This window comes from Delphinapterus leucas, chromosome 16 (genome assembly GCF_059928025.1).
Source record: "Delphinapterus leucas isolate spDelLeu-1000000601 "Yukka" chromosome 16, BTC_Dleu_Yukka2, whole genome shotgun sequence".
Taxonomy (NCBI): domain Eukaryota; kingdom Metazoa; phylum Chordata; class Mammalia; order Artiodactyla; family Monodontidae; genus Delphinapterus; species Delphinapterus leucas.
In genome coordinates this window covers 39,504,273-39,529,693 of record NC_143144.1, presented here as the reverse complement: position 1 = coordinate 39,529,693, position 25,421 = coordinate 39,504,273, and the positions used below count along the sequence as shown (strand labels likewise).

The 25,421-nt window shown below is 45.2% G+C and overlaps 1 protein-coding gene across 1 annotated transcript in view; it reads left to right on the top strand.

Moving 5' to 3' along the window:
• Positions 1 to 3,074: 3,074 nt before the first annotated feature.
• ANTXRL (ANTXR like) overlaps positions 3,075 to 25,421 on the top strand; it is a 44,874-nt gene continuing 22,527 nt past the window's right edge. Inside the window, exons 1-5 of the mRNA XM_089897798.1 lie at positions 3,075 to 3,352; positions 20,742 to 20,813; positions 22,125 to 22,196; positions 24,504 to 24,585; positions 24,690 to 24,723. Of these exons, the coding sequence (XP_089753924.1) occupies positions 3,075 to 3,352; positions 20,742 to 20,813; positions 22,125 to 22,196; positions 24,504 to 24,585; positions 24,690 to 24,723 (538 nt within the window). The remainder of the gene's footprint in view (positions 3,353 to 20,741; positions 20,814 to 22,124; positions 22,197 to 24,503; positions 24,586 to 24,689; positions 24,724 to 25,421) is intronic.

Here is a 25,421-nt window from a genome sequence, read left to right as displayed (position 1 = left end):
CAAATGACCACCTTCTCGCTGTGTCCTCACATGGCCTTTCCTCTGTGCCTGTGTAGGAAGAGAGTTCTGGTGTCTCTTTCTCTTCTTATGAGGATATCTGTCTTCTGGGATTAGGACTCCACTTTATAACCTCAATTAACTTCAGTCACCTCCCTAAAGGCCCTAATGTCCAAATACAGTCACATTAGAGGTTAGGGTTCAAAATCTAAATTGGTGGGTGCACAATTCAGTCCATAACATTCAGTAAATATTGAGTAAATTTTATCAGTAGTTTAAAAAGTTCCCACAAGGAAAACACCAGGCATAGATTATATCATATCAAATATTCAAAGAGGAGATTCTTGTGATCATGTTCAAAGTCTTTCCAAAAGAAGGTGAAAACATTCCCAAGCACATTTTATGAGGCTAGTATACCTAATATCAAAACCAGATAAGAATAGCACAAAAACAGGAATTAAAGGGCAGCCTCTCTCATGATCACAAGTTAAAAAATTCTAAACTAATGGTAAACGCAATCCAGCAGTGTTTTAAAAAATTATCATGATCAATTTGGGTTTAGTTATAAAATATTAAAATTAGTTTTACATGCACCAATGTAATTAATCACACTAACAGATTATTGGTGAAATGCACATATTCTTCAAAAGAATATACAGAAAGAGAATTTAGATAAAATTCAACACTCCTTCATGATTTGTATCAAACCGATAATAACAAGGAAACTCCCTAATCTGACAAAAGATATCCAACAGAAGCCTTCAATAAATACCATTCTTAAACGTGATATGTTAGAATTATTCTCTTTAAAATCAAGAATGCCTCCATCACAACTTCGAGTCAACATTTCATTGGAGAACTAGTCAGCATAATGTTTTTGGGTTTTGTTCATTTTTTATAGAAACACAAACAATTCTACAGATAAATTTTTATAATAACAGAATTTAGCAAGTTGGGTGAGTGTATCAATAAATACATAAATTTCTTCAGGATAGCAATCATTTAAAAACTCTGTATTAAAAATGCCATTCCAATAGCATCAAAAATACAGAGTATATAGGGAAGGCACTTGACAAAAGAAGTCAAGATATTCATAGGGAAATTTATAGGAAAGGCATTGAAAACAACTCAAATAAATGAAGACATTGCCGTGTTCACTGATAGGAGGAGTCCAGATCACAGATTCAAATCCCTCCAAATATTTACAGTTATTGTAGTCGAATATTAGAAGGTTTGGATGGGGAGAGGAGTGAAAACAGTGTGCTACGTCTAAAATTTACATGAAAGAGCGAATGGATTTGTTACCCAAACGCAAGTCCTTGTGCCCGACGCACTGTGAGGCCAAATACCAGAACGTCTGAATTTGGAGCAGAGAAAGGTTTATTTCAGGGCCACGCAAGGAGACAATGGCTCATGCCTTAAAAACCCCAAACTCCCGAAAGCTTTCAGCAAAACCCTTTTATAGGAAAGGTGAGGGAGGGGCGTGATTAGTTGTTGCAGACATCTTGGTGTCTGATCCTTCATTCTTGAGGTCAGGTCACAGTCAGGTCACGATGTTATTAACATTTGTTAATAACAAATGTTATTCTCTGTTCTGACAAGAAAGGGAAGGGGAGGCATTTAATTGTCTCCATGCCTCCTTTCGACTTTCAACACTTAACCAATCCCATAAGCAAAGAGACATCATTACCCCTCATTTTACTTGTTCAAGGTCCCAAGGCCGGACTTTTGTCCTACGAGGTCCAGGCGCCGGCTAAGCGAGGGGGTGTCTGCGCAGGCCGATCACTCTGCCCGGGAGCGTTCGTCCAGCACCCAGTCTGGGTCCTCCCGCCAGTGCCCAGGTCCAGCTGAAGAGGCAGAGCTCAGCTAGCGGCGCCCTCAGGGCCAGGTCTCCAGACCCTGACCAGCCTGAGGGAGCCAGGCGCCCAGGACCAGCCCTCAGGCTCCTCAAGCCGCCTAAATGGGGGCCGGGTCCCACGGACTGTGACCCATGGAGACCGCCGCCGCCATTAGGTCCCGGAGGCGGGTTTTGGGGAAAGGTTCGGCCACTGCTTCAAGGCCTGGGCCCAGTCCGTGGGCGGCCATGGCCAGGGCTCCACAGCCCTCAGCCTGTCCCCGGACCCCCAGCTCACCTGGCAGCCTGAGACCGGAAGGCCTGGAGGGCCCCGGGCAGAAGGCCGCAATCCACCCCTCACCGCACTCCCTGCCGCGAGGACCGCTGGGAGGATGACTAAGGGTCACGTTCTAACGGTCTCGAGTTAATGGTCGCAAGTTAACAGCTGCGAGCCCACCACGCCCCGCCCCCCCCATTAAGTTTTTGCATGTTTTTCCATGGAGCAGAGACAAACCGTCATCACTCAGCCCTCTCTGAATTTCTGGTCCACAGACCCTGTGAGCATAACGAAATAGTTTTTGTTTTGTCACTCAGCTTGTGATGGCTTTTACAAAAAGTAGATAACTGGCATGCCCTTCATTCACAAGGGACTTTGACATCCTTGCAGGACCTTCTTCCCCTTCTAGATCCTTCCATCCACTGGGTCACATGAATGACCACTGCAACACTCTACACTCCCAGTTCCTGGACCTCCTCCCCCACAGTGATGTCCTCATCTAAGCCACCTCAGCTGCCCTGTTTCAGCTGACAAAAAGGCAGGATTTCTCCAGGATTTTAATGGCCACCTGAGAGGGTCTGGGATGAGGAACAAACGGAGGCCTCATCTTACTGCCCCTCCAAAGAGCCCCTGACTCCCCCCTGGGATTGTCAACAGGCAGGACACTGAGCAGATCTGCATGTCACAAAGTCACCATGCCAACCTTCCTGTCCATCATAAGGGACATCACAGGGAATTCTGCCTCCTTGGGGCTGGGGGCAGGCCGAGCAGGTAGTGGGCCATCCCCCAAGGCCAGCCATCTTTGCCTCTTCCGCCCTCAGGGCAGGTACCGGGGGAGGCTCACAGCTTTGGGGAAAGGGCTAGAGGGGCCGAGGACCCTGGGAACGCGCAGACACAGCAGAGGCCGGCGCCTCAGGTGGCCTGAGTGGCCGGCGTCCAGGGGGGCCGCAGGGGCAGCCAAAAAAAATGGGAAGCAGCGGGTCTGGCGTGCCGGGGCCCACGCTGTTCCTGCTGCTGGTGCTGCCGCCGCCGCTGCTGAGCGCGGGGAGCTTGCAGCACGACGGTCCAGGCTGGAAGGACCTCCACCACCTCAGTCTGGACTGGGGGAACCTCTACCGCCACCTCATCCAGGACGCGGGAACCTTCCACCACCTCCGCGGCCCCAGCACCTGGACCCGGAAGAGACGGGCAAAAGACGAGAACTCCTGCCAGAGCTCTTTTGACCTCTACTTCATCTTGGATATGTGAGTGGCCCCCCTGCCCCTGACGGCGCCATTGGTAGTAGTAGTGCTGTCTCTGATGTCAGTGTGGGCAAGACTTGGCTTAAACAGACGCCAGCTTCTGTGAGGGGAGAGGGTGGAGTAGTCTTGGTCAGACCTCTGTGGCCTCCCTCCTTGCCCTGAGGCAGAGGGAGTGACCCGGTCATTCGTTTCCTGGGACTTTTTCTTTGGGAAAGGAAAAAAGGCCACCATAGGTTTCTGGATGGCTCTCAGCTTGACTAGGACCTGTGGCCTGCATGCCCCTTAAACAGCTGGAGGGGCAGGTGGTTGCTAGGCGCTATCTTCTCAGCCCTTGGGAGAAGCTCACTTTGGGTTTGGGGTTGTGTTTTTTGTTTTGTTTTTAACCGAATGACCTCCATTTTTCCTGGGCCCCAGAGAGATTGCCGTGTCATCTGTTAGGCATTCTCCTAGTGTCACTGCTTAGAAAGTCCTTTGCTTTGCTGGTTCTAAATGTTTTGCTTCTTTCTTTGACTACTTAGAGATCCACATTACAGTTTGTGTGCACTTTCTGGACACTTTGGTCTTTCTGCATGTGGCTTTGGGAAACCTGGGCTGTACATTAGGTACCTTCTGGCCCTCAAGGAAGGAAAGGGATGGGCTGGTCTTCAGACTGGAGAGATTGCCTTGGTTCCATTTTCAACTCCTCTGTGGGACTGAGGATAAATTTTACTTATTCGGTAATAACAGTGGTTTGACTCCCAATATCACTGAAGCACTTTATGGTCCCCAAAGCCCGTTACTGCACATCTGCCATCCTCAAAACAATACTGGGATATAAAGCAGGGAAAGTATTTGCATATGCAATCTCCTGGAAAGGGGAGCAGGCTCCCAGAGTTTGGGTGAAGTAGCCCAGAGGCTGGTGAGGGTGACAGAACCCAGGCTTCCTGTGTTTCCCTAATTCCAGCATCCCAATTTGTACTTCCTCTGATTCCTCTTATTCTCTGTGGAGACTGATGACTGGGGGGGATGTGTGCCCCAGCCCACTAGCTTCTAAGCAGAGGCAGTAGAGGTGGGAGCGCCCTGCTTGCTAGAAGAGAAATCCCCTCCTCACGGTTCAGTGGCAGGAATTCTGAGATGCCCTGGGCACATCTTGTTGCCCAGGGTGGTAGTGATTCCCCTCTTGGGCATTGGGGTTGGGGATGTATGGGCATTGTAGGGGGTGACAGCCTCTTTGGGTCACAGCCTTTCCAGAGAGTGGCAGCGAGTCCAAAGGGTCCTGTCAGCTGCCACCCTGTTACAGTGCCACTGCCCACACCCCTGCTGTCTGCAGTCAAGCCCAGTGTGGGCGCAGCACAGCCCCAGGATGGATGGGGAAGGGCTCTGGGGACAGGTGGGTCACTTATTATGTTTCAGGGATGTGCTGAACACTAAGAACAACCAAGAGCTTGAGGAAGTAGTTCTATATCCCTACTTTAAGGTGATGAAACTGAGGCTGGGCGTACTAAATCATTTGCTCAATGTCAATCAAAGTTAGTTTGCTGCAAAACATTAAATAGTGGAAGGATGCTCCCCTTTCCTCTCCTCCAAGAAGGGTGTGAGGTAGGGGGACTCGAAAGGCACCAGAGAAATGGCTTCCTGAGCCAGGTTGTCCCCACTTCCCACCCCTCTCACCCACCCCCCTCCCCCACCTCCTGCCTCCTTTGGCTTCTTAAGTGCTGGGAGGCAGCACTGATCCCTCTGACATAGCTGGTGTAGCTGTAGTTCAACGTAAAGGGTGTGGGTCTTCCCATGAAGGCTGGGAGGGCAGGAGAGAAAGGGGAGCAACTCAAGCTCAGTCCTAGTCAGGCTCCAGGACTGAAGCTGCTCCACAGACCCCGCCCCTTACTGTCAGTAAGACACTTGCCTTTCAGGCTGGCCAGGTCTGAATCCTGCTGGATTCTGCAAATGAGAAGGGGAGCTGGGGATGTCCAAAAGAAGGCCCTGCACACCCATTTCTCAGCCCCAGGCCATCAGGGAGGAGTAGGCCTGCAGCTTGGCCACAGTGGGCCAGGCCAGGCTTGCCTGAGAGCACAGTACACACTCCTCAGCCCCAGGGAAGGAACAGCACTCCCTAGGACTATGCTCTTTTAGTCTAGCTGAAGAAAACCAGCTTGACAAGATTTTCCCAGAATGTGAGGACAGCCTTCCTCCTGATGTCCCCTGCTACTCTTGCGGAGAGGGGAATAATGACCACTGAGGAGGCAGCCCCAGCTTTGCAGTCAGGCAGTCTCCACTCATCAGTCATGCGGCCTAGGGCAAGTCGCCTCACCTCTGTCTGCCTCAGTGTCCCCATCTGTACAATGGGGACTTCATACCCACCTCACCAGGTTGTGATGAGGATGAAGGGGAGTTTATATGCTGGTTTGCCCAGCATGTGTCAGATGCAGTCGTGGAGGATGAGCATAAAATAAACTTCCAGGGAAGGCAGAGTCACACACCCTGGGAACTCCCCGGCACTGCAGGGGCCCCTGATCCTGCCCTGACTCCGTGGCTCACTCTCTCTGCATGTGCCCTTTGTGGGGAGGTGGGGTATGGGTCAGACATCTCTGCTGGTGGCACTCCCAAGGTTCTCTGGATCTTTCATCCATTAGCGAACAGTCTTATTCATTCTCTCATTCCCTTGTTCATCTACTCACTGAAATAATTACTGGAAAACTGCCATACTCCAGTCACTGTTTTGGGCAGTGGGAATAAGGCAGCAAACAAAACTTGAAAAAGTCCTCATCCTCTTAGAGCTTTCATATTAGGAGACAAGAAATAAATGAATCAGAGAGGAAATATTGTGTTAGATGGGGATAAACACCAGGGGGAAAATCAGGACAGGAGGATGGGAAGTGCTGAGGGAGGGGCTCTTCTAAAGATGTGCTCAAGAAAGGCTATGCTGACAGACTGGAAGGTGAGGAGGTGGGAGAGGGTAGGTGCCGTTTGAGCAGAGGAGCTGTGTGATTGCACTGTTTCTAAAAGGGTCACAGTTAAAGGACACAAGGGCAGAGCCTGGCAGGAGACCAACGAGGGGCCTCGTGCAGGGATCCAGGGAGGAGATGATGGTGGTGTGGACCAGTAGGTACGGGTGGCGATGATGGAGCTCTTTTGAAGGTAGAGGCCACAGAATTCCAGACAGAATGGATGGATGGAGACCAGGTGTGTCCCTAGACTCAGGGTAAGGGTAGAGTAGGAAATCAGCCTTATCACTGCGTCTTCTTAACAACTATGTGTAAATGTTATTACCACTATTTTACAGATGAGGAAAGGAAGCTGCTCAGGGCCTGGGAATAACCACCAAAATCCTCAGATAGGAAAACGTGGAGCTGGAATTAAAACCCTAGAGTATCTGATTCCAAAAGCCATTCCAAAGCCATTCCAAAGACTCCAAGACTGGGTGGGCCCCTGAGAACCCCTCCAGTGGTTAGAAGCAAAACCAGTGTCTCACCTGCAGGAAGGTCTTGAGTGGTTCACTCTCAGCTCCTTCATTAGATTCCTTATTCATTGGTTCCTTCGTTAGGCTGAATTGGATGAAAATGACAGACCCTCCCATGTGCCCACAGTACTGGCCAGTGGCCTATGAAGGCCAGGGAGCTGCAGGCTAAGGGAGTGGCCTGTGCAAAGGCCTGAGGAATGAGGCCCTCAGGTGATCCCAGAGGATCCAGGTGTGTAGAAGTTGGGCGTGGGGGAGAAGGAGAAAGGAGGGGCACAGGCCAATGATGTGGCCCTGGGCCCATGTAGGTGGTGTGTTCTTCACATTTTATCAGAGGAGAAATGGATCAGATCTGCATTTTCAGAAGAACCCCTTGGCTGCCCTGGGGAGGATGGGTAGGAAAAGGAAAGACTGGAAGCAGCAGCTGGAGTAAAAAAGAGAAGGGTCCAAGGGGGTCCCAGGCAGCTGGAGAAAGGCAGGTAGGAGCCCAGGGTGGATGTGCCCAATGAGAGGAGAATGAGGAGACAGAACCCAGAGGAGCACCCACATGTGGGGCAGAGTGGAAGAAGAGGGGCTGGCCAAAGAGGAGAGAAGCAGAGCACCAGGGACAGAGCGAGGCAGGATGTTCAGTAGGAAGTGCCTTGGCATCAACACCTGTGTGAGGGGACTGACAGAAGGAGGATTAAGTGGTGCTTTAGTGCAGGCCTGACAGGCTCGGCTGAACTGGGAGGAGCTTTGGAGCTGAAAGGCACCCTCAAGGTTGTCCCAAGTTGGGCCAAATGATTAGGCCATCAGTCACTGCAGGTGGCTACCTGAGGAAGGGAGTGACCTTGGGCAAGGAAACTCTGCACATGAGGGGTTCCTAGAGCTGATGACAGCTGAAGGGACATCCTCAGAGTAATATCCAGACTCAGCATATCTGTGACCTTCACAGCTCCTCCCACAGCATGGATGAATGGAAGAATAGGGCTATGCAGGCCAGACCACTGATCTGTGTTCTCCTGTTTGTGGGTCATCTCATGTCTTGCTTTCTCCTTCTTAGGACCCCTCACAGTCCCTCATGGAGCTAGACATGGCTTATGTGCTTTGGTCAGCAGAGGACATTGAAACCTGTACCTATTAAACAATAACTCCCATTCATCTCTCCCCAACCTGTGGTAACCTCTACCCTATTTTCCGTATCTGTGAATTTGCCTATTCTAGGCACCTCATACAAGTAGAGTCATACGCTAGTTGGCCTTTTGTGTCTGACCTATTTCACTTGACAGAATGTTTTCAAGGTCCATCCATGTTGTAGCATGTATCAAATTTTCGTTCTTTTTATGGCTGAATGATATTCCATTTAATGTATATACCATTTCCTTTATCCTTTTATCTGTTGATAAGCACTTCGATTGCTTCCTCATTGGAGCTATTGTGAATAGCGCTGCTGCAAACACTGGTGTACATGTAACTATTTGAGTCCCTGCTTTCACTCCTTTTGGGCATATGCCTAGGAATGGAACTGCTGGATCATTCTGTGCTTTTAATTCTGTGTTTAACTATGCTAACTATGCCATACTGTTTTCCACAGTGGCTGCACTATTTTACAGTCACACAAGCAGTGTCCAAGGGTTTCAGTTTCTCCACATTCTCTCTGACACTTATTATTTTCCAAGTTTTGTTTTGTTTTATTTTATTTTGTTTTGTTTTTGATAATAACCATCATGAAGTGGTATCTCATTGTGGTTTTGGTTTACATTTCCCTAATGACTAGTGATGTTGAGCATCTTTTTATGTGCTTAATGGCCATTTGTATATCTTCTTTGTAGAGATGTCTATTTAAGTCCTTTGCCCATTTTTGAATTGGGTTGTTTGGTTTTGGTTGTTGAGTTGTAGGAGTTCTTATGTATTCTGGATATCAATTTCTTATCAGATATATGATTTGCAATTGTTCTTTCATTCTGTAGGTTATCTTTTCTTTTTTTAATATTTATTTATTTATTTGGCTGCATCCGGTCTTAGTTGCAGCATGCGGGCTCTTCGTTGAGGTGTGCAGGCTTCTCTAGTTGCAGCACACAGGCTTCTCTCTAGTTATGGCTCATGGGCTCCAGAGTGTGCAGGCTCAGTAGTTGTGACACATGGGCTCTCTAGTTGTGGCACGCGGGCTCTAGAGTGCGCGGGCTCAGTAGTTGTGGCTCACGGTCTTAGCTGCCCCACAGCATGTGGGATCTTAGTTCCCCAACCAGGGATCAAACCCGTGTCCCCTGCTTTGGAAGGCAGATTCTTAACCATTGGACCACCAGGGAAGCCCCTCTCTTTTCATTTTTTTTCATGGTATCCGTTGTACAAAAGTTTTTACTTTTGATGAAGTTTGGTTTATCTCTTTTTTCTTTATTGTTTGTGCTTTTGGTGTCATATCTAAAAACCATTACAAAATCCAATGTGATAAAGCTTTTCCCCTATGTTTTCTTATAAGTTTATTAGTTTTAGCTTTTACATTTAGGTCTTTGATCCATTTTGAGTTAATTTTTGTATATACTATGTAGGTGTAAGATAAGAATCTAACTGCATTCTTTTGTGTGTAGACATCCGATTTTCCTAGAATCATTTGTTGAAAATACTGTCATTTCCCACATTGGATAGTCTTGGTGGTACCCTTGTCAAATACCAATTGAATACATATATGAGGGTTTATTTCTGGGCTCTCTATTTTATTCCGTTGTTCTATAGGTCTGTCCTTATGCCAGTACCACACTGTTTTGGTCAAGCTATTAATACAATAGCTTTGTATTAAATTTTGAAACCAGAAAATATGAATCTGCCAACTTTGTTCTTATTCAAGATTTTGCTTATAGCTATTTGAATCCCCTGAGATTCCATATGAATTTTAGGGTGCCTTGAGGAGGTCTGGTTAATGCATAATGCAGAAGCACAATGAATATTTGGTAGAGGTCCATCACAAATGGGGGCATGTCATGCATGTTTCAATTCTGACTTAGTCTGATTGTCTTGCCATAGAAAACTTTATGATTTTCCTTATGTTTTAACAATGATTTACATATTTTAAAATTTCTTTCAGCAATGTATTCTAGTTTTCAATGTACTGGTCCTTTGCCTCATTGATTAAATTAATTCTTGAGTATTTTATTCTGTTTGATGATATTGTAAATGGAATTGTTTTCTTAATTTCCTTCTTGGAATGTTCATTATTAGTATATAGAAATATAACTGATTTTTATACATTGATTTTGTATCCTATAACTTTGCTGAGTTTCCTTATTAACTCAAACATTTTTTGTGAAATCTTTGGGGGTTTTTACATGTAAGATTATATTATCCAAGAACAGAGGTGTTGACATCTTTTTTCCTTATTTTTCAATTTGGATGCCTTTATTTCTCTTTCTTGCCTAGTTGCTCTAGCTATAACTTCCAATGCTATGTTGAACAGAAGTGATGAAAGCGGGCATCCTTGTACTACTCTTCATCTTTGGGGAAAAGCTTTTAGTCTTCACCATTGGTATGTTAGCTGTTTAGCCTTTATCATGTTTTTCATAGAATTTTTCTCTATTCCCAATATGAGTGTTTTTATGAAGAAGGAATTTTAGATTTTATCAAGTGATTCTACATCAGTTGAAATGATCACATAGTTTGGTTTCTCTGATATATTAATTTTATTAATTACATTGTTTGATTTTTACATGTTGAACCATCTTTGTATTGTGGAAATAAATCCTACCTTTTCAGATGCTGCTAGATTTTTTTGTTGAGGATTTTTGAATTTATATCCATATGAAATATTAGTCTGTACTCTTCTTGAAGTGTTTGTCTGGCTTTGGTGTCAGGGTAATGCTGGCCTCATAAAATACGTTTGAAAGTGTTCCCTCCACTTCAATTTTTTGGAAGATTTGGAGAAGGATTAGTGTTAATTCCTCTTTAAATGATTAGTAGAATTAATCTGTGAAGCCATCTGGTCCTGGACTTTTCTCTGTTGGGAGATTATTGATTACTGATTCAATCTCTTTACTAGTTATAGGTCTATTCAGCTTTTGTTTCTTCATGATTCAGTTTGGGCAGGTAAGTGTGTTTCTTGGAATTTGCTAATTTCATCTAGGTTATCTATTTTGCCGGCTTACAAATTCCAGTGTTCTCTTATAATCCTTTTTATTTGTATAAAATCAGTAGTAGTGTCCCACTTCATTTTCTTTTTTTTTTTTTTTGCGGTACGTGGGCCTCTCACTGTTGTGGCCTCTCCCGTTGCGGAGCACAGGCTCTGGACGCGCAGGCTCAGTGGCCATGGCTCACGGGCCCAGCTGCTCCACGGCATGTGGGATCTTCCCAGACCAGGGCACGAACCCGTGTCGCCTGCATCGGCAGGCGGACTCTCAACCACTGCGCCACCAGGGAAGCCCCCACTTCATTTTCTGATTTCATTAATTTGAGTCATCTCTCTTTTGTTTAAATCAATGGATATAAAGGTTTGTCAATTTTGTTGATCTTTTCAACATACCAATTTTTAATTTCACTGGTATTTCTCTATCTATTCTATATTTTATTTATCTCTGTTATAATCTTTATTATTTCTTCCCTTCTGCTACTTTGGGTTAGTTTTCATTTCTTTTTCCAGTTCCATAAGCTGTAAAGTTAGTGTACACATTTGAGACTTTTCTTCCTTTTTAATGTATTTGTCTACAGCTACAAATTTCCCTCTCAATTCTACTTTCACTGTATGTTTTGGTATGTTGTGTTTTCATTTTCAGTTGTCTCCTGGTATTTTCTAATTTCTCTGTGATTTCCTCTTTGACCAATTTGCTGATTAAAAGGGTATTGTTTAATTTCCACATATTTGTGAATTTCCAGATTATTTTCTGCTATTGACTTACAGGTTTACTTCATTGCGGTTGGAAATGATTTTAAGTTTTGGGGTGATTTCCATCATTTAAAAATTTGAAAGAAATGCTTTGTGGTCTAACAGGTACTCTATCCTGGAGAACATTTCACATGCACTTGAGAAAAATGTGTATTCTACTGTTTGGGAGAAGAGTGTTCTGTACATATCTGTTAGGTACAGTTGGCTTATGATGATGTTCACATCCTCTATTCCCTTATTTCTCTATTTTCTTATATTCTGTCTGATTGTTCTATTACTGAAAGTGGGATTTTGAAGTTTCTAACTATTACTGTAGAACTGTCTGTTTCTCCCTTAAGTCTGTCAATGTTTGCTTCCTAAATTTTGCTTCTCTGATATTTGGTTCTTATCTGTTTATAATTGTTTTGTCTTCTCAGTGAAATGACCCTCCTGTAATTATATAATGTCTTTCCTTGTCTTTTATAACAGTTTTATATGTAAAGTCTAGTTTGTTAATTATAGTCATCCCAGCTCTCTTTAGGTTTCTCTTTACTTGGAATATCTCTTTTCATCCTTTCATTTTCAACCTCCTGGTGTCTTAACATTGAAAGTGAGTCTCTTGTAGACATCATATGGTTGCATCTTTTTTGATCCATTCTGGCAATCTGTACCTTTTGATTGGAGAGTTTAATCCATGTACATTTAAAGTAATTACTGATAGGGAAGGACTTACATCGGACACTTTGCTATTTGTTTTCTACATGTCTTCCAGCTTTTTTCTCCCTAATTTTCTCCATTTCTACCTTCCTTTGAGTTTAGTTGATTTTTTTTTTTTTGGTAGCGACAGGTTTTGGTTACCTTTTCACTTCCTTTGTGTGAAGCTATTTTCAATATCTATTATAGATATTTTCTTTACAGTTACCTGGGTATTCATGGTTACAAGTTAATATTCTCATGTATGATATATATATTATATATATATATATGTAATTTTCCTGATTTTCTTTTTCTTTCTTTTTAAAAATCATTATTTGTATTCAAATATATTTGACATATGTCAAATAAATTTAGATAGCACCTCTATCACATCACATAACTATTATTTCTTTTTTTGTGGTTGGAATAATTAAGATCTAGTCTCTTAGAAAATTTGATGATTAAAATAAAATATTGTTGTCTGTGTTCACTAAACTGTGCATTAGATATCCAAGATTTATTTGTCAACTATTTGCAAGTTTGTACCCTGAAACAACACTTCTTATTCCCCCAAGCCCCTGGTAACCACCATTTTACTCTGTTGTGACGAGTTGGGTTTTTTAGATTCACATATAAGTGATATCATAGAGTATTTGTCTTTCTCTGTCTGACTTATCTTACTTAGTGAAAAGTCCATCAATGTTGCCACAAATGGCAGGATGGCCTTTCTTATGGCTGAATTATATTCCATTGTATATACATACAACATCTTCTTTATCTACTCATCTGTTATTGAGCACTTAGGTTGTGTCTATATCTTGGCTATTGTGAATAATGCTGCAATAAACACGGAAGTGCATATATCTCTTCAATATCCTGTTTTCATTCCCTTTAGATATATACCCAGAAGTGGGATTGCTGGGTCATGTGGAAATTTTATATTTAATTTTCTCAGGAACCTCCATACTGTTTTCCATAGTGGCTAAAGCAATTTACATTCCCATCAACAGTGTAAAAGTTTCCTTTTTCTGTATGTCCTCACCAATGCTTGTTATCTCTTGTCTTCTTAATTATAGCCATTCTAACAGGTGTGAGATGTATCTCATTGTGTTGTTGTTTTTTTCACATCTTTATTGGAGTACAAATGCTTTACAATGTTTTGTTAGTTTCTACTGTACAACAAAGTGAATCAGCTATATGTATACATATATCCCCATATCCCCTCCCTCCTGAGCTTCCCTCCCACCCTCCCTACCCCATCCCTCTAGGTCGTCACAAAACACCGAGCTGATCTCCCTGTGCTATGCAGAAGCTTCCCACTAGCCATCCATTTTACATTTAGTAGTGTATATATGTCAATGCTACTCTCTCACTTCATCCCTGCTTCCCCTTCCCACCCCTGTGCCCTCAAGTCCGTTCTCTACGTCTGCATCTTTATTCCTGTCCAGTACATTTATTAAATGTACTGATGTCCATTAGGTTCATCAGTACCGCTTTTTTAAATCCCATATATATGCGTTAGCATACGGTATTTGTTTTTCTCTTTCTCACTTACTTCACTCTGTACGACAGATTCTAGGTCCATCTGCCTCACCACAAACAACTCAATTTCGTTCCTTTTTATGGCTGAGTAATACTCCATTGTATATATGTGCCACATCTTCTTTATCCATTCATCTGTTGATGGACATTTAGGTTGCTTCCGTGTCCTGGCTATTGTAAATAGTGCTGCAATGAACATTGTGGTACATGTATCTTTTTGAATTATTGTTTTCTCAGGGTATGTGCCCAGTAGTGGGATTGCTGGGTCATATAGTAGTTCTATTTTTAGTTTTTTAAGGAACCTCCATACTGTATCAATTTACATTCCCACCAGTGCAAGAGGGTTCCCTTTCCTCCACACCTTCTCCAGCATTTATTGTTTGTAGATTTTTTGATGGTGGCCATTCTGACCCGTGTGAGGTGATACCTCACTGTGGTTTTGATTCGCATTTCCCTATTGATTAGCGATGTTGAGCATCTTTTCATGTATCTGTTAGCCATCTGTATGTCTTCTTTGGAGAAATGTCTATTTAGGTGTTCTGCCCATTTTTGGATTGGGTTGTTTGTTTTTGTGATATTGAGCTGCGATGGCAAATGAGATTGTTTCTTTAATTTCTCTTTCTGATCTTTTGTTGTTAGTGTACAGGAATGCAAGAGATTTCTGTGCATTAATTTTGTATCCTGCAACCTTAACAAATTCATTGATTAGTTCTAGTGGTTTTGTGGTGGCATCTTTAGGATTTTCTATGTATAGTATCATGTCGTCTGCAGTGACAGTTTTATTTCTTTTCCAGTTTGTATCCCTTTTATTTCTTTTTATTCTCTGATTGCCATGGCTAGGACTTTCAATACTATGTTGAATAGTAGTGGCGAGAGTGGACATCCTTGTCTTGTTCCTGATCTTAGAGGAAACGGTTTCAGTTTTTCACCATTGAGAGTGATGTTTGCTGTGGATTTGTTGTATATGGCTTTCATTATGTTGAAGTAGGTTCCCTCTATGCCCACTTTCTGGAGAGTTTTTATCATAAATGGGTGTTGGATATTGTCAGATGCTTTTTCTGCATCTGTTGAGATGATCATATGGTTTTTATTCCTTAATTTGTTAATATGGTGTATCACATTGATTGTTTTGCATATATTGAAGAATCCTTGCATCCCTGGGATAAATCCTACTTGATCATGGTTTATGACCCTTTAAGTGTGTTGCTGGATTCTGTTTGCTAGTATTTTGTTAAGGATTTTTCCATCTATGTTCATCAGTGATATTGGTCTATAATTTTCTTTTTTTGTGATGTCTTTGTCTGGTTTTGGTATCAGGGTGATGGTGGCCTCATAGAATGAGTTTGGGAGTGTTCCTGCCTCTGCAATTTTTTGGAAGAGTTTGAGGATAGGTGTTAACTCTTCTCTAAATGTTTGATAGAATTCACCTGTGAAGCCATCTGGTCCTGGACTTTGGTTTGTTGGAAGATTTTTAATTACAGTTTCAACTTCGTTACCTGTGATTGGTCTGTATTTTCTAATTCTTCCTGGTTCAGTCTTGGAAGGTTGTACTTTTCCAAGAATTTGTCCATTTCTTTCAGGTTGTCCATTTTATTCGCATATATTTGTTTGTAGTAGTCTCTTATGATCTCTTGTATTTCTGCGGTGTCAGTTGTAATCTCTCCTTTTTCATTTCTAATTTTATTGATTTGAGTCCTCTCCCTTTTTCTCTTGCTGAGTCTGGCTAAAGGTTTATCAATTTTATCTTCTCAAACAACCAGCCTTGAGTTTTATTGATCTTTGCTATTGTTTTCTTTGTTTCTATTTCGTTTATTTCTGCCCTGATCTTTATGATTTCTTTCCTTCTACTAACTTTGGGTTTTCTTTGTTCTTCTTTTTCTAGTTGCTTTAGATGTAAGGTTAGATTGTTTATTTGAGATTTTTCTTGTTTCTTGAGGTGAGCTTGAATTGCTATGAACTTCCCTCTTAGAACTGCTTTTGCTTCGTCCCATAGGTTTAGATCATCATGTTTTGTTTTGTTTTGTTTTGTTTTGTTGCGGTACGCGGGCCTCTCACCGCTGCGGCCTCTCCCGTCGCGGAGCACAGGCTCCGGACGCGCAGGCTCAGCGGCCATGGCTCACAGGCCCAGCCGCTCCGCGGCACGCGGGATCCTCCCAGACCGGGGCACGAACCCGTGTCCCCCGCATCGGCAGGCGGACTCCCAACCACTGCGCCACCAGGGAAGCCCTGGATCATCATGTTTTCATTGTCATTTGTTTCTAGGTATTTTTTGATTTGCTCTTTGATTTCTTCAGTGATCTCCTGATTATTTAGCAGTGCACTGTTTAGTCTCCAAGTATTTGTGTTTTTTGCTGTTTTTTTTTCCTGTAATTGATCTCTAATCTCATAGTGTTGTGGTCAGAAAAGATGCTTGATACAATTGCAGTTTTCTTAAATTTTCCAAGGCTGATTTGTGACCCAAGATGTGATCTATTCTGAAGAACATTCTGTGAGCACTTGAGAAGAAAGTGTATTCTTCTGCTTTCGGGTGGAATGTCCTAAAAATATCAATTAAGTCTATCTGGTCTATTGTGTCATTTAAAGCTTATGTTTCCTTATTTACTTTCTGTCTGGATAATCTGTCTATTAATGAAAGTGGGGAGTTAAAGTCTCCACTATTAATGTGTTACTGTCGATTTCTCCTTTTATGGCTGTTAGCATTTGCCTTATGTATTAAGGTGCTCCTATGTTGGGTGCATAAATACTTATAATTGTTATGTTTTCTTCTTGGACTGATTCCTTGATCATTATGTAGTGTCCTTCCTTAACTCTTGTAACTGTCTTTATTTTAAAGTCTATTTTATCTGACATGAGTATTGCTACTCCAGCTTTCTTTTGATTTCCATTTGCATGGAATATCTTTTTCCGTCCCCTCACTTTCAGTCGGTATGTGTCCCTAGGTCTGAAGTGGGTTTCTTGTAGACAGCATATATAATGGTCTTGTTTTTGTATCCATTCAGCCAGTCTGTGTCTTTTGGTTGGAGCATTTAATCCATTTACATTACATTATTGATATGTATGTTCCTATTCCCATTTTCTTAATTGATTTGGGTTTGTTTTTGTGGGTCTTTTTCTTCTCTTGTGTTTCCCACTTAGAGAAGTTCCCTTAGCATTTGTTGTAAAGCTGGTTTGGTGGTGCTGAATTCTTGCTTTTGCTTGTCTGTAAAGCTTTTGATTTCTCCATCAAATCTGAATGAGATCCTTGCCGGGTAGAGTAATCTTGGTTGTAGGTTTTTCCCTTGCATCATTTTAAATATGTCCTGCCACTCCCTTCTGGCTTGCAGAGTTTCTGCTGAAAGATCAGCTCTTAACCTTATGGGGATTCCCTTGTATGTTATTTATTGCTTTTCCCTTGCTGCTTTTAATATTTTTTCTTTGCATTTAATTTTTGATAGTTTGATTAATATGTGTCTTGGCATGTTTCTCCTTGGATTTATCCTGTCTGGGACTCTCTGCACTTCCTGGACTTGATTGACTATTTCCTTTCCCATGTTAGGCAAATTTTTGACTATAATTTCTTCAAATATTTTCTCAGACCCTTTCTTTTTCTCTTCTTCTTCTGGGACCCCCATAATTCGAATGTTGGTACATTGTTGGTACATAATTTAATGTTGTCCCAGAGGTCTCTGAGACTGTCCTTGATTCTTTTCATTCTTTTTTCTTTTTCTGCTCCCTGGCAGTTTTTTCCACCATTTTATCTTCCAGCTCTCTTATCCGTTCTTCTGCCTCAGTTATTCTGCTATTGATTCCTTCTAGAGTATTTTTAATTTCAGTTATTGTGTTGTTCATCACTGTTTGTTTGCTCTTTAGTTCTTCTAGATCCTTGTTAAATGTTTCTTATATTTTCTCCACTCTGTTTCTGAGATTCTGGATCATCTTTACTATCATTACTCTGAATTCTTTTTCAGGTAGACTGCCTACTTCCTCTTCATTTATTTGGTCTTGTAGGTTTTTACCTTGCTCCTTCATCTGTAACATATTTTTTTGTCGTTTCATTTTTTTTTTGATGGGTGGGGCTGTGGACAGGAGTCTTACTGGTTGTTTGGCTTGAGGCGTCCAGCACTGGAGTTTGCAGACAGCTGGATAGAGCCTGGTCTTGGTGTGAAGATGAGGACCTCCAGAAGGCCTCACTCTGATCAATATTCCCTGGGGTCTGAGGTTCTCTGCTAGTCCAGTGGTTTGGACTCAGAGCTCTCACCGCAGGAGCTTGGGCCCAACCTCTGTCCTGGGAACCAAGATCCCACAAGCTGTGTGGTGAGGCAAAAAAGCAAAAAAGAAAAGAAAAGAAAAAAAGGAGGAGTACAGTAACAAAGAAGAAAAGACAAAAGAAAATTAGAAAGATAAAAATATGTTAGGAAAAATAAAAATATAATTGAAACAACTGCCACAAGGTAAAACAAAACCACAACAGAAAAAAGAAAAAAAGGGGGGTGGGGGGGAGGGAACAAGCCAAAAGAAGCAAAACAATAACAAAGTATAAAGAATAAAATAAAATTAGAAAAATAAAAGATTTATTAGAAAAAATAAAAATATAAATGAATCAACAACAATGAATCAACAAGAAGGTAAAACAGAACCCCAATCTAAAACTGGAAAAAAGGGATTGGGATTGACATATATACACTAATATGTATTAAATGGATAACTAATAAGAACCTGCTGTATAAAAAAATAAAATTCTAAAAATTCAAATAAATGAATAAAAGCCAAAAAAAGGAAAAACAAAACAAAAAAAGGCTTGGTTATGGGGGAGAGGAGTTTGGGCGGAGTTTAGGCAGAGGTGGAACTTAGGCAGGGGCAGGGTTTAGGGTGGGGTGGGATGTAGGCGGGAGGGGGTGATGTTTGAGCTTGGGGTGGGGCCTAGGCTCAGGACCCACGCAGCCGCAGCCAGAAGAGGCCTTGGGGGCGGGCCCTAGGCAGGGCGCCGTTCAAGCGTGGGGTGGGGCTTCTGCTTAGGACCTGCCCGGTAGTGGAGAGACAGTTCGTCCAAAAGTGGGGGACCTCTGGAGTGTGAAGTTCTGGGGTTTGGAGGTGAGGCCCCGGGTGAGGGTGTGTGGGTGGGGTTTAGGCCCAGCGGGGTTGGAGGGGCTCTCAGAGGAGGTCTCCAAATACAGATGTAGGACCCTGGGTGACGGTGTAGGGGCGGGGCTTGGGCTCTGCGTGGTAGAAGGGAGGCTCCGAGGGCAGAGGATTAGGCCCGGGAGCCCAACAGGTTCCCTGGTGCCTAAGTGGACAGGGAAAGCGCTGGCTGCATTCCCTTCCGTTCCTCCGTGCCCCACACCCCCGATTTCTGTATGTTGATTTTATATCCTACAGCTTTACAGAATTCATTGTTTAGTTCCAACAGGTCTTTGGTTGAGTCTTTGGGATTCTCTATATACAAAATCAGATCAACTGCAAATAATGACAAGCTTACTTCTTCATTTCCAGTTTGAATGCCTTTTGTTTCTTTGTTATGGCAGTTAGCTCTAGCTAGGACTTCCAGTACTATGTTGAATAAGAGTGGTAAGAGTGGGAATCTTTGTCTTGTACCTGATCTTAGAAGCAGAGCTTTCAACTTTCCACCATCGAGTGTAATGGTAACTGTGGGTTTGTTGTATATGGCCTTAATTATGTTGCGGTCTGTTCCTTCTATACCCAATCTGTTTGAAGTTTTTAGCATGAAGTGTTGTTGTAATTTGTCAAATGCTTTTTATGCATCTATTGAGATGATCATCTGGATTGTTATCTTTCATTCTATTAATGTAGTGTGTCCCACTTTTTAATTTGCATGTGTTGAACTATGCTCACATTCCAAGGATAAATCTCATTAGGACATGGTGTATAATTATTTTGATGTGTTCTCTTTTTTTGAGTTGAGTACATAGTTCTATTTTTTAACTGAAGTATAGTTGACTTAAAATATTATATTAGTTTCAGGTGTTACCATTAGTTTAAAAAGTTGTCTTGCACTTTAGCATGGAAGCTTCTGATAGAAAGTTTATATTGTGGGAGTTGTCAGAGTCTAGTGTTTGCTACCCAGCAATTGTTGGACATAACCGTGTCACACACATCTGCCCAGTGCAATGGGTAGAGCATGGGTTTTGAGGCGAGATCTGGATTCAGATCCATGTTAGCTATGGAAATTGTGGAAAATTCCATGACTTGTGAGAGCCTCAACTTTCTTATGAAAATGAAAATAATGCTGATATCATGGGGTTGTTCTGGAATTGGAAATCATGTATGTAAAGTGCCTGGTACATACATCTCAATGAATGATAATCTTGATAATGTTAAAAGAATCTATTCTTAGTTTCATCACTATTTGTTGAGAGATTTAGATGCAGCCTAGAGGATGCAGAATGAATGATAGGACCAACTAAGAGACTTTTGTGGGAATGGTGTGCCAGAGAGCCCTGACCCCTGCCCACCCCCACACCTTTTCAAGGGGCAGGAGAGGAGTAGAGAGCTAGGAGTGGTTTATTGCCAAGGGGAATTGAGGGACCAAAAGAGTCATATCAGAATCACTGGAGGCTTTTCCAACCAATACATTCTACATCATTCCCCGTGGAACAGCTCCACCAAGCCTGCCCAACCATCCTAGTTTGCCACCAGAAGTCCCTCATCCCTAAAAGTTCCTGAGTCCCAAGCACACAGGTCTGGTTGGTCACCCTTCCCACACTCACACTGATGAAGTCATCACGACGGTGACCCACTGAGGCCTCTGAGGGAGTGTGGCAGCCTTCAGCTACATTGGTGGGCGCGGGGGGGCGGGGGGAGTTGCTAAAGGGTCTGCTGGAAGCTGAGGAGACAGAAATTCTGCCCACGCAAGAGACGCACCGCATCTGTCTGACTCAGGTCTTCTTCATTCTCAGGTCAGGCAGTGTGAACAACAACTGGATGGACATTTACACCTTTGTGGACGATTTGGTCAAGAAGTATGACAAGTACGACTTCTCCAAGTTTCAGGGTATTTACCCCTCCCAGGCAGAGTACACAGCTGTTTAGACTCAGTGGCCGTGGGAGCCCCTCGGGTCAGGAGCACAGAGCCCAGGGGGGTGTTCTGAAGCAGAAGAGATAACACTGGTTCCATCAGGTCTCAGCAGCTTTCTTAGCTCCTACCTGGAAGTCGGGCCATCTTGTAGGGGACACAGTCTGCCCTTGAGGACCTCATAGATGAGGAAACAGGCAAACCAGTAACACGATAACTAAACACCAGGTTAAATGGTGCCAAGGGCCAAAAGAAAAGGGCGAAGGACTTATAAGGCAAATTAAAAGGAAAAAGCAAGAATTCTTAGGAAAAAAGTCAAGGATGGTTTCTCAGAGGATGTGTAATTTTGAACTGGGTCTTGAAGAATGGGGAAAGACAGGGTAACGGGAACCATCAAGGAGACTTCTTGTGCAGTGAGTGGCCTGTTCAGCTGGAGAGGGGGGTTAGCTCAGGAGAAGGCTAGGAGGTGAGGCTGGACAGGACAGATTTGGACCAAGGCCATCAGGGCTTATAATGCCAGGCCAAGGGACTTGTATGTCCTGCTGTGAACAATAGGGAGCTATAGATGATTCTTGAGGGGTCTGACATGATCAAGGTTGTGTCCCAGGAAGGAAAGTCTGATATTGTGGGTAAAATGTTTTGTACCAAGAACGAGGAGCAGTAGGGAGCTTATCCATGAACCTATTGTAGCAATTTAGCTAAAAGATAATGAGGGTCAATGGACCAAAAGGCAGTGGCCAGGGAGAAGAAAGGGAGGGATGTATATGAATAGCTGCCAAGAAAGAGAATGATTTTTCTAGATGAGAAGAGATAAGGCAGGGAGGGCTATGAAGGAAGGAAGAGGAGTGAAGGTACAAAGAATTTTATAGAAGAGGAGAAGCCAGTTGGGAGGCCCTCATGCCACGGGCATAGGTGTCTGTCTCCTGGTGTGTGCATGTGCACCTGTGTGCATGTGTGTGTGTGTGTGTTTGAGAGAAAGACACTTCGGGGCGGGGGGCGTGTTGGGAGCATAGGGTTGGAGCAGGATGCCATCCTGGCACTTTCTTCCAAGAAGGCACCGCATCTCCACAGGCCTCCTTCACCAAGATTCCTAAAATCCTTCACTGAAGATATAGGAGCTTCCAGGGTTTGGGAAATGGACCCCAAAGGGGAAGAGTTGGGGTGAGGAACAGAGAAATTGGAATGTACCTTCTTTCTGGCTGCTCATTGGCTTAATTTTGAGCCCGTGTCACGTACACCTTCTCATGAGCACGTGCTTCCTCCCCAGCCCTAACCTGCGAATATCCTTCATCACCTACTCCACACTGGGTCACACCCTCATGAAGCTCACCTCAGACAGGTAAGTACTGCTTTAATCCCCCAGGCAGGCCTGGTGGACGGGGTCCGTTGAGAGCCCAGGGAGCTGACACTTCCCACTGGGAGCAGGCTGGGCCATCCTGGGCTCCCCTCAGTGTGCACTCTGACCCCCAGCCCCGGCTCCATGGCTCCCACTGACCCCTGGCTGCGCTGGCCCTGGCAGACCCTGTGCTGCTAGACCATCTCCGCCCCCTCTAGCCCTGCCCTCCAGCTGTCCTGTGTCCTCTCAGCGCTCTTCCCTGTCCTGAGAACTGGCTCACTGCAAGGACGCCTGGGATCCGGTGGAGCAGATGTGTGGGCCCTTTGTGAACATTGGCCTGTGTCGGGCACCTGCTCTGTGTACCACTCTCTGCTCTGGGCCAGTGGGGGAAGAGGGGAGGCACAGTCAGAACCAGGAGGCGGGGGTGGGCAGTGCTGAAGTGCTGGAGCTTCAGTGGAGGGGAGCTTGGTCCCTTGGTGGGTCTGAGACAAGGGAGCCCACGAGTGTGGGCTGGGGTGCAGGAGGGAAGCATCACACGCCAGCATCCTAGGCGGGCCACTGGGAGGGCCCAGCGATGTGCCCAAAGCCCTGGAGGTGGGAAGCTACGGAGCTCCTGAGTAGCCGGGAGGTTCCGACGCTCATGATGCAAATGATCGGAACCCAGGGAGTGTGTTGGTGCCAGTGCGTGGACACAGCACTCCCCATGCCTGGCTCCCAGGAGAAGCAGGGGCTGTGCTTCCTGTTAGGTGAGCTAGGGGAAGACGTGGTTTTGTGTGTCCCTGTCTTCTGCATTTCAGAGAGAGAGAGACCTGAGTGAGGTTGAGGTAGAAGATAGCAAGTCAGTGGGGGGCTGTCAGGCAGGTGGCAGAAAGAGAGATGGGGGCTGGGCGGGGGCCTCTGGGGGAGGAGCTGCCCGTGGGGGACAGGAGGACCACTGCCTCCTCCAAGGCAGGGGTTCAGAGCCTGAACCAAGGGAGCTGTGGGGAGGCTCTTGAGGGTCTCCGGGGTCCTCTCTGGAAAGTAGAGGTGACGATGCCTTCCTCAAGGGAAGGTGTCAGAAGTGGGAGTGGGCTCAGGGGAGTGTAAAACGGGGTGGAATCTTAAGAAGTGAAGGGCCTGATGAGGGCATAAGCAGCCTAGTGCACAGAGCTGGGAGTAGGGATGGGGCGGGGACAGCCCAAGAAAAAGGCCCGCTCAGGCAGGAGTGAAGCCTGGCCAAGCTCAGTCCCAGGCCAAAGGCTGGGGAGAGATGAGAGCTCCAGCATATTTGGGGGTGCTGTCAACAAAAAGGAAATCTTCCCCAAAGTGTCAGGAAGAGGGGAGGGTGTTTGTGCTGGGGTGAGCAGGGCCTGTTTTGGCCTCCACTGGCCCTGGGTCACAGCCTCCTCAGCTCCTGGGCTGGGTCAGGCAGGGCAGGACCTGGGGCTCTCAGATCGCACCTCGCGGCAGAATCCCTTCGGCGCAAGGCAAGAGCCAGCCTTCAGGGACCATGTTCTCCTTAGACTTGCTGTGACAGCTCAGCCCATCACACTGGATAAGCCTGAACCTAAGCCCCACCCCTGGTGTGTCCCAGTCCCATCCCCTGCTATCTGCTTTAACAGAGGCCGACAGCCCATCCCCATGGCAGCCTGGGGCCACTTCTCTTCCTCCCACATGGACGGGCCTCAGGCCTCTTTCCCAGCTTATGGTCTCTTTCTTCAGGAGCACATGAAGCCCAGGAGCCCTAGACTCTAACGGAGCATCCTGACTGCTTCCTTTAGTACCGATCCAGAGGGGGAAGTGGCTTGGAGGGACCAAGTCCAGCTCACGAGTCTGTGGCAGGGGAGGAGGGGACAGGGCAGGGGTATAAGCAGAGTGACCTTTCCAAACTCAGCCTTGCCTGTTGGAAGGTGATGTGCCCTCACCAGGGACCCCTTAGGTGCCAGCAGTACCGCCAGTCACATTGGGGGTGCTGGATTCACAGGTGCACAGCCATGGGTGCTCCCGCCTCACCACGGACGGTCAAGGCAGCGCCCTTGCTGAGTCCGCCGAGGTCTGCAAGCCTGAGACAGGGATGAGCACATTGAAAGCCAGGCCCTACCCATGGGACCAGCAAAGCAGCATCCTCCACACCCGCTGAATGGGGGACAGAGAAGCGTTGACCAAGGCCTGTCAGTGTCAAAAACACAGGCAGAGAGGTCACCACAGGGCCACTTGTGTCCTCTCTGGTCTAGGCAGGTCTCCACAGGGCAGAATGGCACCAGGACAAGTGGTCTGTTTGTAACAGTCAACCCTCGTTCCTCCTCAACTCCCTTTACTGATTTTTTTCAGAAATGAAATTCGTGATGGTCTTAGCAGACTTCAGAATATAGTACCTAGTGGAGCCACACACATGCAGGAAGGATTTAAAAAGGTACAGATCCTACAGCTCTGAGAATTTATTCTGCTTTACCAAGTTCTTAGAGTATTATTGGGTCATCTCACTGCCCTCCACCAATTTCCTTCATTTTGTTGCAGGCAAATGAACAGATTCAACAAGCTAACTCAGGAGGTAAGCTGCCTGCTGATGTCACTGTGCTCAGGTGGGACAGAGCCAGGTGCGGGCCTCAGCGAGGGCTGGTGCAGACCCACCTTGGCCAATCCTAGCACTGACCCTTGGAGCGAGTCCCTTGTCCTCTCTGTGCTGCAGGTGCCTCCTCTGCGCAGTGAGGATTAAAACCACCCCCAGGGATGCTTCCGAGAACCGCATGGCATCATGCATTTCATTCCTGGTTCTTACTAGGTATCAAGTGCTTGACCTATAGTTGGGCTGCATGAAAAAGAAACGAGAACTTCCAGGGATGGCGAGCAGACGGGGTTCAGTTTAGGGAACAGAGACCTTGGTGTCCCCCTGGCTGCCCACACTTTGTCCACCACAGCTCTGGCTCTGCCTCCTTTTCCCGTGAGCCTCTTCCCTCGGGTTGACTCTCACCCTGTGACCGTGCCTCCGCCAGTGGCAATGGCTGTGCTTGGCCCAGACCACCTGCATCGAGACTGTAGGGTCGCAGCCCTTGTCAGGAAGGATGCATGGGCTGCTGGGGAAAGGCGGGGAGCTGGGCGGGGGCTGCTGCCCAAGCACCTTGACCTCGAGTTCTGAATAGCAGGACCCACAGAGCCAGCAGGAGTGCCTGCTGGCGCCGCCCAGGACAGGGCCCACTGCCCCCTGACCCAGGGGGTGTCTTGTGCAGTCGGTCGGCTGCTCCTCCCTGC